The sequence below is a fragment of the Mesocricetus auratus genome, unplaced genomic scaffold, assembly GCF_017639785.1.
Source record: "Mesocricetus auratus isolate SY011 unplaced genomic scaffold, BCM_Maur_2.0 Super-Scaffold_100008, whole genome shotgun sequence".
In the NCBI taxonomy this organism is placed as follows: domain Eukaryota; kingdom Metazoa; phylum Chordata; class Mammalia; order Rodentia; family Cricetidae; genus Mesocricetus; species Mesocricetus auratus.
In genome coordinates this window covers 34,506,618-34,520,474 of record NW_024429192.1, presented here as the reverse complement: position 1 = coordinate 34,520,474, position 13,857 = coordinate 34,506,618, and the positions used below count along the sequence as shown (strand labels likewise).

Below are 13,857 nucleotides of genomic sequence, written 5' to 3'. Positions count from 1 at the left end.
TAGCCAAGGTCAGAGTATTGTGCACTGCAGTTCCCATCTCGGCAGGAGTCTGCCTGCCCAGAGACTGCCTGCCTCCAAGGCCCACTCTCCACCCACCGGACAGGTGAGGTAAGCATGGAACTGTTTCCAGCGTGACTTCCCGTGCCCTGAGCAGAACCACCAAGGACCTGGGGACTGAACATTGTGGATCCCATCCTGACAGGGTCCAGCCTAACCAAAGATTGCCAAGGCTCTGGTAATAGGACCGCCTCCATCCATGCAAGAGGAAAGCCACCAGAATATTGGACCTGCTTGCATCCACTGGAAAGGAACCTTGGTCACATATCCACCAGGAGAGGAAGAGACTTATTCTGCACCCATTGGAAGAAATGATGGGAAGGAGACAAAATGAAAACACACCCAGCAACAAAACAACCAATATGACACCTCTAGAGCCTAGAGACTCTCTACCAGCAAATTAGACTTTAAAATAAAATCATCCAAAAGAGATGAGGGAGGTCATTTCATACTCATCACAGGAGAAATCCACCAGATGAAGTCTCGATTCTGAACATCTCTGCCCCAAACACAAAGGCATCCACGTTCATGAAAGAAACATTACTAAATCTCAAATCACATATAAAGTCCACACACTTAAAGTGGGAGACTTCAACACCCCACTCTCACCATTAGATAGGACTACCAGACAGAAACTTAACAAAGAAGCAAAGGAACTAATAGAAATTATGACCCAATTGGTATTAACAGACATCTATACAACATTTCATCCAAATAAAAAAGAATATACCTTCTTCTCAGCGTTACATGGAACATTCTCAAAAAATCAACCTCATACTTGGCAATATATCAAACCTCCACAGGTTTAAAAAATTGGAATAACTCCATGCATCTTATCAGACAACCATGCATTAAAATTAGAATTTAATAACAACACAAATTGCAGAAAACCTACAAACTCATGGAGATTGAGTAATGCACAATTGCACCACTCTTGGGTCAAAGACGAAATAAAAAAAGAAAGTAAAAACTTCCTAGAATTCAGTGAGAATGAAGACACAACATACCCAAACTTATGGGACACTTTGAAAGTAGTGCTAAGAGACAAGTTCACAGCACTAAGTGCCCACGTGAAGAAACTGGAGAATAGTTATATTAGAGAATTAACAGCACCGCTGAAAGCTCTAGAATACAAAGAAGCAAACTCACCCAGGAGAAGTAGACAGGAAATAATCAAACTGAGGACTGAAATCAATAAAGTAGAAACTAGGAAAACAATACAAAGATTCAATGAAACAAAGAGTTGGTTCTTTGAGAAAATCGACAAGATAGATAAACCTTTGTCCAAACTTATCAAACGGCAGAGTGAGAACATGCAAATTAACGAAATCAGAAATGAAAAGGGGCACATAACAACTGACACCGAGGAAATCCAGAGAATCATCAGGATGATTGAAAACCTGTACACCACAAAATTCAAAAATTTAAAGGAAATGGACAATTTTCTGGATAGCTATCACTTGCCAAAATTAAATCAAGACCAGATCAACTATTTAAATAGACCTATAACCCCTATGGAAATAGAAGTAGTCATCAAAAGTCTCCTAAAAAAAAAAAAGAAAAAGAAAGCTCAGGTCCAGATGGCCTCAGTGCAGAATTCTACTAGAAATTCAAAGAACAGCTCATACCAATTGTTCTCAAAGTATTCCACCAAATAGAAGCAGAAGGGTCTTTGCCAAACTCTTTTTATGAGGCTTCAATCACCTTGATACCCAAGCCACACAAAACACAACTAAGAAAAAGAGCTTCAGACCAATACATTGATACAAAAATACTCAATAAAACACTGGCAAATCTGATCCAAGAACACATCAAAACAATCATTCACCACGATCAAGTAGGTTTCATCCTAGGGATGCAGAGATGGTTCAAGTGGCTAAGAGACACTTAAGAAAATGCTCAACATCCCTAGCCACCCAGGAAATGCAAATCAAAACAATTCTGAGATACCATCTTACTCCTGTCGGAATGTCTAAAATAAAAATCTCCAGTGACAGTTTATGGTGGAGAGGATGTGGAGAAAGGAGAACACTCTTTCACTGCTGGTGGGAGTGCTGACTCATACAGCCACTTTGGAAATCAGTGTGGAGATTCCTCAGGAAGATGGGAATCCGTCTATTATAAGACCTAGCAATTCCACTCTTAGGCATATACCCAAAAAGATGCACATTCATTCAACAAAGATGTCTGTTCCACCATGTTCATAGCAGCATTGTTTGTATTAGCCATACCCTGGAAGCAACCTAAATGCCCCTCAACTGAAGAATGGATAGAGAAAATGTTGTACAGTTACACAATGGAGTACTATTCAGCAGAAAAAAAAACAATGGAATCTTGAAATTTGAGAGTAAATGGATGGCACTAGAAGAAACCATCCTGAGTAAGGTAACCCAGTTAGAAAAAGAGAAACATGGCATATACTCACTCATACATGTATTTTAGACATGAATCAGGGGAGTGACAGCATACAATCCCACTGCTGGAGAGTCTGGGAAACAGAGCCTTCATCCAGCCACTGATGGAAGCAGAGGAAGACACCAACAGCTAAACACTGAATTGAACTCCTGGAATCCAGTAACAGAAAGGAATAACTGATGAGCAAAGGGGTTAAGACAGGCCTGTTTTAACCCACAGAAACAGTTGACCTCATCAAGGGGGACCTCTTGGACCCTAGATTGATGGCTGTGTAGAAAACATGGGACTGATCCAGACCCCCTGAATGTGGGTGTCAGTGAGGAGGCCTAGGTATTCTAGGGACCTTGTTTAGTATTTATCCGTGACATACAAATGGACTTTGGTTTCCCATCTCACAATGAGGGATGCTCTCTTAGCCTGGACTCTTGGGAGAAGGCCTAGGCCCTGCCCTGGATGAAATGACAGATTCTGGAGATCTTCCATGGAGGGTGTCATCCTCTCTGGGGATCGGAGTGGAGACTGGGTGGGGAACTGGGGAGCCTGATGATGGGGAGTTGGGGAAGTAGGGGAGAGAGAGGGAGCTGGGATTGACATGTGGCACAAGCTTGTTTCTAACTTAAATATAAAAAGGGAAGAAGAAGAAGAAGAAGAAGAAGAAGAAGAAGAAGAAGAAGAAGAAGAAGAAGAAGAAGAAGAAGAAGAAGAAGAAGAAACCAAGAACCCTCATGAGATGTTTGGTCCTTCAGCCAAGACTTCAGTGTGACATCAATCTGTTATAGCAGCAAAGAAGAAATTAATAGATGTTAGATTGGGAAACATGCCAAACTGGTTGGCGATTTTGCACAAAGGGTCACAGGAAGGGCCAGTACAGATGACACTCTGCACTCCTGAATATGACCAAATGGTCATCTGAGAAGAATTCAACTATGGATGAATCTTCATATCCTGACAGAGAACTAATGTCCAACAAAGAGTGAGTGGTACATGTGGAAAAACACAGACAGACAAAAAAAGAACCCAGGAAAGCAGAAGGAAATGAATGATAAATAATCTAGCAGCGAGCTGGAGAGATGGCTCAGCAGTTATGAACACTTACTGCTCTTGACTGAGACCCAGGTTTGAATCCCTGAACCCACACAGCAGTTTCCAACAGCCTATAGCTCCTGTCATGGGGATGTAATGCCCTCTTCTGGCCTCCAGCTGTTCTCACACAAATATGACACACATAAATACACATGCAAGTAAATATTAAACAAAAATCTTGAAAGTTAACATCATTCCAATGTACTGTTATTAGGTTTCTTGAATTTATATGTTCAGGATAGAAAAAAATCAGATAAATTTTCTGAGAACAAACATAAAACTAGAACACATTTATTAACAGTATGAAATCTACACTTACAATAACAATGTATCAAATCTCAGTAGTAAACACAGCAAAAAGAGCAACTCCTTCCTTGATATTCTAATGCAGTATCTTCAAAGCCTGTCCTATACACACCTTAACATATACCTACATAAGGAACTTATTTCATAGGCAGAAAAAACGACATCATTGAAACAGAGTTCCTCGTTTTCAGCTTTGATTATATTCTACAGATACACTTCAAATACAAAAAAGTAAAAAAAGTCAACAAAAATACGATTTATACTTTATGCTATACTGAAATTAGAAAGAAAGAGAAGGAAGTTGGAAAACTCACAAATACATGGAATTCAAAGTATATGCTCCTTAATCAGTGGCTACAATTGTAGGTGTGTCTCTAACTCTTTTGCCTGTTCTTGGAACTCTGTTCTTCCTATTGGGTTGCCTTGTTCAGTCTTGATATAAAGGCTTTTGCCTTGTCTTATTGTACCTGTTTTTGTTGTGTTTTGTTGTTGTGTCTTGGAGGCCTGCTCCATCCTGAAGGGAAATGGAGGGAAGTGGATCTGGGGGAGAGTGGAAGAAGACAGGAGCTGGAAATGAAGGGAAGGAAAATGTGGCAGTGATGCATTCTATGAGAGAAGAATCTATTTTCAATACAAAGAAAATATATTTCTACATAGTATAGGTGATGCTATATCATAGTCAAACATCTGAGATGCAGGTAAAACTGTGCTTATTGGAATTTTTTACTGTTTAAATTCCGCAGAATGAAAACAAGGTGGAAGAAGTAATCTAATCTTCTACTTTGAGAAAATAAGAGCAAATGAAAATTAAAGAAAGAAGTAGAAAGAAATAATAAACATTAAAGCAGAAATTGCCGAAACAGTAGGAAACCAACACGAAAAGGTAATGAAACCAGAACTCAGCTCATTGAAAAGATAAAAAATGGCAGGAATTTAATTATTCTATTAAGAAAAATTTGAGAGAACTAACATTATATTCAGTGATAGTAAAGAAAAACATGACCATTAGTAATTTAGAAAGGAAACGAACAATAAAAAACACTGTGGATAATTGTATGATAACAAATTATGGATGAATTCCTAGGAAGGACATAGTTTACTGAGACAGGTTTAAACATATTATGTATGTATACATGATATAAAGGTAGAAGACAAACTGTCTAGAGAACAAATAACTAATCCAGGACAGTGGGTTACTCATAGAAATCATGTCTGGAAAAACCAAAACCAAACAAAAAAATTTAAGTGACAAGTCTTGTTAAGGATTTAGAAAATAGGGAACTTGTTTTCACTATGGTAAACTGGTGCAGCCACCATAAAAACTAATTGGAAGCTTTTTGTCAACACTGGCCATAGAACTACCATGTGACCCTGCTACAGGACTCTTGGACATTTGCCTAGGTGACTGCATATGCTACCACACAGATACTTGCACACACATGTTTATTTGCTGCTGTATTTGTAGTATCAAGGAAATGGAATCAACCTACATGATCATCAGCAGATGAGAGTACCATGACTCTGTTTTACATACGCCAAGTAGACTTTTAGTGAGATAAAGAAAACTAAAATTAAGACATTTTCAGAAAATCGATGACTCTGGAAAACATCTTAGGCTCAGAAAGACAAATACCACATGCTCTACCCTCCCCTCTGTCTGCTTCTGTTTCTGCCTCTGTCTCTGTGTCTATCTCTGTGTCTGTTTGTCTGTCCCTCTTTCTGTGTATGACTCTGGGTATATATGGGCTTATGTGTATATGGAATATGCACATGTGTATGTACAGTGTACATGTACAGAAGCCATTGGAGGGCATCGGGTGTTCTGATCTTCACTTTTCACCATGTTCCCTTAAGAAGGGGTCTCTTACTGCAACTGGAACTAGGCTGGCAGCCAACAAGCTCAAGAGTCCCATTGTTCTTGCCACTTGCCTATAAGCACTGTGTTATAGGCACACGTACCCATGCTCAGCTCTTTATGTGAGTGTGGAAACTCCAACTCCCCCTAGGATTTGTGCAGACAGCAAGCATTCTTACTCACCGAGCCATCTCCCTGCCCACATTCTCTCTATTACATGCATCCATATGTATATGTATATATGCTTTTTTGTGGAAGTACATGTGAACATAGGTTATGAAACTAGTAAGTCCATGAGAGGGAAAAGCATATTATAAGGAAAGTGTGTAGGGATGGTAATATAATACAGGTCTTATAGAAGTGGAAAGAGGAATATTGGAAACTGAAGGACATAAATGGGAATAAGGACCAGGGAGACAGCCAATGAAGTGCATGTGGATGGCAGGGATCTCCCAAAGTAAAGTATGTTGTAAAATGCCATAAAGAAGCTTATTACAAGCCGGGCGTTGGTGGCGCATGCCTTTAATCCCAGCACTCGGGAGGCAGAGGCAGGCAGATCTCTGTGAGTTCGAGGCCAGCCTGGTCTACAGAGTGAGTTCCAGGACAGCCTCCAAAACAATACAGAGAAACCCTGTCTCGAAAAACCAAAAAAAAGAAGCTTATTACATTTTATGCTAAGTAAGCAAGAACATGATTTTCAAGATTATAACTGGGCATATGTCCTTATCAATTTTGATGACAAAGTAGAAATAAGCTGTGGTATATTCTTGCTCATAACCCTTGACATGCAGAAAAAGTAAGATTTCTTTGTTAAAATTAAAAAGAAAATATATGTCTGTGTCTATGTGTGTGCAGATACACACAAAAGGAGTCATCAGATCTCTGTAGTATAGGCATTTGATCTGGGTGCTGGAATCTGAACTGATAAAACAGTAAGTGTTCTTAGCTATGGAGTCATGGCTCCAGCCCTTAACACTAATTTCCTGTGGATCTCTTTTAAAATGGAATAAGCCTATTTCAGAGAAACTTCTGAAATTGCCTCATGAATCACTTGCCCTGAGTAAGTGACATAATTGGGAGGAGAAGGCTGATTAGAGATGAGAAAGGGAACTTGCTCTCATTAGGAAATTTCCAAAAACCTTGCTCCTCAAATCTCCAAACACAAACACCCCAATTCTCACACAAAGGGTTATTGGAGCCTCTGCTCAGGACCAAGCACAGGTCAGTTAGGGCTGCTCTTACTTCGATGGCAGAGATGACAGAAATAAAAATTGCATGCATAGCAGATCATGTTATCATCCCTGGAATGAACTCTGACCAGTTTGAGCTAAACTTATTTACATGATAGAATTTCATAAAGTAAATTCCATTGTAAAGTGGCCTACCCTAACCCTACACATGTTTTTTTCAGTTGGAGTCAACATCTTCCTGGGTCATCGTTTTATGCTGTTAAGAATCTTCTGCTATCTCCCAGCCAGTTGAGCCATGTCGCATAAGCTATTCTTACTGACACATGGTCAGAAGGGTAAATTTTTTTTACTTAATTTTTAAAATTTTTAAATTAAAATTTAAATTAGAAACAAGGTTGCTTCACATGTCAATTCCAGGTCCCTCTCTGTTTCCCTCCCCTCCTCCTGTGCCCTCTCACCAGCCCCCCCCAATATCCCCTCATTTCCCCAGGGAGGATGAGGCCCTCCATGGGGTTGTCCATAGGCTGTCATTTCATCCAGGGCAGGGCCTAGACCCTCCCCCAAGAATTCAGGGTGAGAGTGCACTCTCATTGTTGGGAGTCCAAAGTCAATTTGTATACCCGGGATAAATATTGATCTACTACCCAAGGCTCAATAGATTACCTAGGACTCCTCACTGACACCCACATTCAGGGGGTCTTGATCAGTCCCATGCTATAATCCCAGGCATCAGCCTGGTATTCAAGGGTTAACCCTTGTCAGCTCAGCTGTTTCTGGGGTTAAACCAGCCCAGTCTTAACTCCTTTGGTCATCAGTCCTCCCTCTCTGTTACTGGCTTTCTTGACTTCAGCTCAGTACTTAGCCATGGGCGTCTGCCTCTTCTTCCATCAGCTACTGAATGAAGGCTCTGTCTTCCAGACTCTCTGGCCATGGGATTGTAGGCTGGCACTCACCAGAACTATGTCTAAAATCCATATATGAGAGAGTCCATGTCATGTTTCTCTTTTTGTGACTGGGTCACCTCACTCAGGATGGTTTCTTCTAGTGCCATCCATTTGACTGCAAATTTCAGGATTCCATTGTTTTTGTCTGCTGAATAGTACTCCATTGTGTAGATGTACCACATTTTCTCTGATTTAAGCCATTCTGACAGGAGTGAGATGGTATCTCAGAGTTGTTTTGATTTGCATTTCCTGGATGGCTAAGGATGGTGAGCACTTTCTCAAGTGCCTCTCAGCCATTTTAGACTCCTCTATTGAAAATTCTCTATTTAGTTCTGCAGCCCACTTTTTAATTGGATCCTTTGGTGGTTTGGAGACTTGCTTCTTGAATTCTTTGTAAATTTTGGAGATCAGCCCTCTGTCAGATGTGGGGTTAGTGAATATTTTTTTCCCATTCTGTGGGCTGCCTTTTTGTCTCGCTGACTGTGTCCTTTGCCTTACAGAAGCTTCTCAGTTTCAGGAGGTCCCATTTATTAATTGTTGATCTCACTGTCTGTGCTAGTGGTGTTATGTTCAGGAAGCTGTCTCCTGTACCAATTCGTTCACCCACTTTCTCTTCAAAGAGGTTCAGTGTAGCTAGATTTATATTGAAGTCTATGATCCATTTGGACTTAAGTTTTGTGCATTGTGATAAACATGGATCTATCCACAGTCTTCTACATGCCAGCCTCCGGTTATGCCAGCACCATTTGTTGAAGGTGCTTTATTTTTTCCATTGTATATTTTTAGCTTCTTCGTCAAAAATCAGATGTTCATACATGTGTGAGTTAATATCAGGGTTTTTAATTTGATTCCAGTGGTCTACCTGTCTATTTTTGTGCCAATACCAAGCTGTTTTCAGGACTATAGCTCTATAATAGAGCTTGAAATCAGGGATGGTGATGCCTCCAGATGTTGCCTTGTTGAACAGGGTTGCTTTCGCTATCCTGGGTCTTTCGTCATACAAAACTGATTATTGTTCTTTAAAGGTCTGTGAAGAATTGTGCTGGGATTTTAATGGGGATTGCATTAAATCTGTAGATTGCTTTTGGCAGGATTGCCATTTTTACTACATTGATTGTACCTATCCAAGAGCATGGGAGATCTTTCCATTTTCTGAGGGCTTCTTTAATTTTTTTCTTTAAAGATTCAAAGTTCTTGCGATACAGGTGTTTCACTTGTTTGGTTAGGGTTACTCCAAGGAATTTTATGTTGTTTGTGGAAATTGTAAAGGGTGATGTTTTTCTGATTTCTTTCTCTGCCCTATTATCATCTGTATGTAGTAGGGCTACTGATTTTCTTGAGTTGATCTTGTATCCTGCCACTTTGCTGAAGGTATTATTCAGCTGTAAGAGTTCCCTGGTAGAGTTCTTTAAGTCATTTATGTAAACTACCATATCATCTGCAAACAGTGAAAGTTTGACCTCTTCCTTCCCAATTTGTATCCCCTTGATCCCCCTTTGTTGTCGTATGGCAATGGCTAGAACTTCAAATACAATATTGAAAAGGTATGGATAGAGTGGACAGCCTTGTCTTGTTCCTGATTTTAGAGGAATTGCGTTGAGTTTCTGTCCATTTAGTTCGATGTTGGCTGTTGGTTTGCTGTAGATAGCTTTTATTGTATTTAGGTATGTTCCTGTTGTCCCAGATCTCTCCAAGACCTTTATCATGAAGGGATGTTGGATTGTGTCTAAGGTTTTTTCAGCATCTAGTGAGATGATCATGTGATTTTTGTTTTTCAGCTTGTTTATATAGTGGATTATATTCCCAATATGTGAATTCTTGAAGTTTGTTTCATTCCAATTTCTTTCCAGTTAAATCCATTGTCTGAACAATTTCCTGAAAGTTACAGTTGTCCTACCCTGTTTCTAGGAAGACTCCATAACTGATGCTTCTAATTGAGTTTAAATCCAGAGGGTTGCATTTAAGGTTCTTGATAACCTGATCCACTTCCACCATGTCCCAAACCTCTCCAATGTGTGACACTTTGTTAACGTTATCCCACTCTTTTCCCCAGTCCTCCTCCCACTTTGTGCTCATTTCCATAATCATAGACTCTACTAGCTTCTGTTTCATTTCAAATATGATATTTTTCCTCTTTAAGGTACAGTTTAATTCTGATTGTTAAATAAAATTCTTAATTGTTATTTAACAACTAAGCATTAGAGGTCATATAACCTTCATTTGCTGAAACACAAATGTAGTGGCAACTTGTTCTGCCAATAGACTTGGCCTTAGGGTGTAGCTTCAGTGTGTAGACATGACCCCTTATACAGAACAGGAGAGGCTCTTTATGTCTCTCTCTTTTGAGTTGTGGTCTCAGCATCCTGGATTTGTAGACCCTGTGCCTCCAGGGGCAGAAGACCACAGCAGTTATTTACTATCATCGAGTGAGTGCTTCCCAAATACACAAACACATGGGGAAAGGGCAGTATTGATTTTAATTCCAGATGTATTATGCTTTCTGGAATGAACTTGGACATGCTATTCAATATTTTAAAGCATGAGTTTTTTTATTCAAGAAAAACATCAAAATAAAACCAATTACTTGGTCTGTAGTATACATGAAAGGCCTCACACACTTCCTTGCAGATAAACTGTTTACAGTAAGCTATCTTTGTTTAATTTTGCAAAATTTTTTGATGACTAAACATTGTGTTTTCAATCAATCCATTGATTTCCTACCTCATGAATTACTTGAACATGGCATCACTATTTTACATATGCTATGAACATGTCAATATGTAATGCCAGTTTTTGTTGTTTTAATCACACAAACCAAAAATCAGTGATCATATCAGAAAACTTTTGTTAATGATTATATTTAATAACTGGAATGCCATATTGATGAACACATGAACAATGACAATAAATTAAAGTCCTTAGGAATTTCATCACAAAGAACATCATTTTAAACTACATGTCAGCAAGTCCCCAGAATACAAATAGTCTGTTTCATAGAATGAGAGTAAAATTGTGCATACCAAATATGAAATGCTCTTAATGAAAAGCCGTCTACTCTGTGTGAATGACTGTTCACTCATACTATCTTAAATATCTAAAGTCAGATAAAAAACCATCATGTACCAATGTAAAGTTAAACTCCCCAACAACGATGTTATTGAAAACGGTGTTATTGAGATTTGCGCTGATTATGGTTGGGATCAAGAAATTTGACAACAGTGAAATGAAGATTTACCTAATATATACTAAATTTTATCCTTTAAATTTTCTAAATATTTCAAAAACTGTCACATTCATGATCAATCCTAACAGTTCAAATTGGTCCCTGTTCCTTAGATAGTAGAAGTAAATTTTATCAGAATAATTTTTTAAAAAATGATTTGATTCAAACAGCCTAATGCATTAACATTTTTTATTTCTGTCATTTTCTATTTTCCATGTATCTGTAGTTTTGGAGAATTGTAGTATCTAGTAGAAATTGTCCAGGGGAGACGATACTTGTTTCACAACATTACAAAATCATTTCTTCTTCATGCTTCTTTTAATCACATTTATTACTTCCTTATTTCTCAGGCTATAAATAAAAGGGTTTAATAAAGGAATTACCAGAGTATAAAAAATAGCAACAGGTATTTCTTTATCTCCTTCATTAACTGAACTTGGTCGAATATACATGTAGAGAAGAGACCCATAGAATATTGACACGGACAGAAAGTGAGAAGCACAAGTAGATAAGGCTTTGCTTCTTCCCTCCTTAGATTTCATTTTGAATATAGTGAAAAGGATATAGAAATAAGATATCAGGACTATAGTAATGGAAAAAATTTGAACTGATCCTGAAAAGATGAGTATCATCAATTCATTGAGATAAGGGTCAACACAGGAGAGTCTATATAATGGAAGGACATCACAAAAGAAGTGCTTGATTACATTAGACCTACAGAAAGTTAACCTGAACAAGAACCCTATGTGAATGATGGAATGCAGGTGTCCAGCTATGTAGGCTCCTGTGGTCATCTGAAGGCAGAGCTTCTTGGACATCATGGTGTGGTACTGCAGCGGGTTACATATGGCCACATAGCGGTCATAGGCCATTGCTGCCAGAAGGAAGCAGTCTGCAGTTTCAGCAAGACAGAGAAAATAGAACTGTGCCATGCATTCATAGAGAGAAATCCTTCTGTCCACGGAAAAGAAGTTCTGCAGCATCTTGGGAGTGATGGCGCAGGAGCAGCAAGAATCCATGAGAGCCAGGTTGCCCAGAAAGATGTACATGGGTGTGTGAAGACGGCGTTCCATGTAGATCAAGGCCACCAGTCCAAGATTTCCCACCATGGTGACTAGATAAATGACAAAGAATACCAGGAATAGAAGGGTCTTCAGGTCTGGGTGATCCGAGAATCCCACCAGGATGAACTCTATTGTCAAGGAGTAGTTGTTCTCAGTCATCTTCTGTTTCTCTGTTGACAAGTGAGAAAGAAGGAAGAGTGCAACTGTGAATGGATCATTTTCCACATTACTATTATTATTATTATTATTAATTTTACAGCAGAATAATTTCTTATGCAAACATCACCTGCTGTCCCTGGAATATAGCTCCTGTGCTTTTGTGTTTCTTTTATTCTTAAAGAGTCAACATCTTTGAAATTTACTAGAATGTTTTAATAATCTTGGGTGTGTACTTCAAGTAGAATAGGATTACTTTTCTGCTCATGTATAAAGCAGATCCTTATGTAGCAGGCAAAGTCATTGTACCCAGATTTGTTTCATTGTCCTCACATAATTCCATTGTTCATTTTTTGAGTTCCTTAAAACATATTTAAATCAGCTATCATGCAATATAAGAAGGAGGCAATTTTTAAAAAGGACCATAGAAACATGTGATACAATTCAGTTGGTAGAATGCGTGCTTACCATGCATGAAGCTGTGGATTCCACCCTCAGTGACTCACAAACAAGGGATGATGGTGGCAGAGGATCAGAAGTTCAAAGTCAACCTTAGCCACATAGTGAGTGAATGATGGCCTGGAAAACATGATACCTTGTGTCAGAATAAGCAAATAATAAAATACGCATCAATTAGCAATGTCACAAGAGATGGAGGGCTTTGTGGGCATAAAATCAGCTTAGAATGAAGAAATACATGTTCTAAATTATCAGTCTAATTTCGTTTCAACAATAAGCCTTTGCCATTATCCCAAGATTATATATATATATATATATATATATTTCTTCTCCTTCTCCTTCTCCTTCCCCTTCCCCTTCCCCTTCCTCTTCCCCTTCCCCTTCCCCTTCTCCTCCTTCTCTTTCTCCTTTTCCTTCTCCTTCCCCTTCCCCTTCCCCTTCCCCTTCCCCTTCTCCTTCTCCTTCTCCTTCTCCTTCTCCTTCTCCTTCTCCTTCTCCTTCTCCTTCTCCTTCTCCTTCTCCTTCTCCTTCTCCTTCTCCTTCTCCTTCTCCTTCTCCTTCTCCTTCTTCTTCTTCTTCTTCTTCTTCTTCTTCTTCTTCTTCTTCTTCTTCTTCTTCTTCTTCTTCTTCTTCTCTTCCTCTTTCTCCTCTTCTTCTTTCTCCTCCTCTTCCTTATTGTAAGGGACATTTACAAGGAACACTACTCAATAAAAGTTTGATTTAGTTTAAAAGACCTAAGTAATCTTATTTTCTGTATTATGCTACATACACCATAGTGCAACAAAATTCTCCAAATCTGGTGCATAATTTTCACTGCTTTATTTTTGTAAATATATCTGAAAGTTTTTTTCTGACTACACTTCTAACATTCTGGGGGTTATTTGCTGCATGCTTCTGTGAAAGGAAATATAATTGGCAGTGGGAGAAAGGAGAACTAATTCCAGTCCTAGATCGATAGCCTGAGATCAGTGACCTTGTTTCTGTATCCTCATCATGATATTGAGAGAACTCTGCTTTGTATATATGATCAATGCCTTAAGAAGAGTCTATAATGAAAATTGCAAAATTGCCATCGTAAGATATAGGTATCTTCTTTTATATTTAT

General features: G+C 38.8%; 1 protein-coding gene across 1 annotated transcript; it reads right to left on the bottom strand.

The window, feature by feature from the left end:
• Nucleotides 1-10,378: 10,378 nt before the first annotated feature.
• On the bottom strand, nucleotides 10,379-13,021 carry LOC121141774 (olfactory receptor 5K1-like). The gene is made up of 2 exons (XM_040750314.1): nucleotides 12,762-13,021; nucleotides 10,379-12,307 (listed from the first exon to the last, which is right to left on the bottom strand). Exons 1-2 carry the CDS (start codon nucleotides 12,766-12,768, stop codon nucleotides 11,370-11,372), a joined length of 945 nt encoding a protein of 314 aa, XP_040606248.1. The 5' UTR covers nucleotides 12,769-13,021; the 3' UTR covers nucleotides 10,379-11,369.
• Nucleotides 13,022-13,857: the final 836 nt, after the last annotated feature.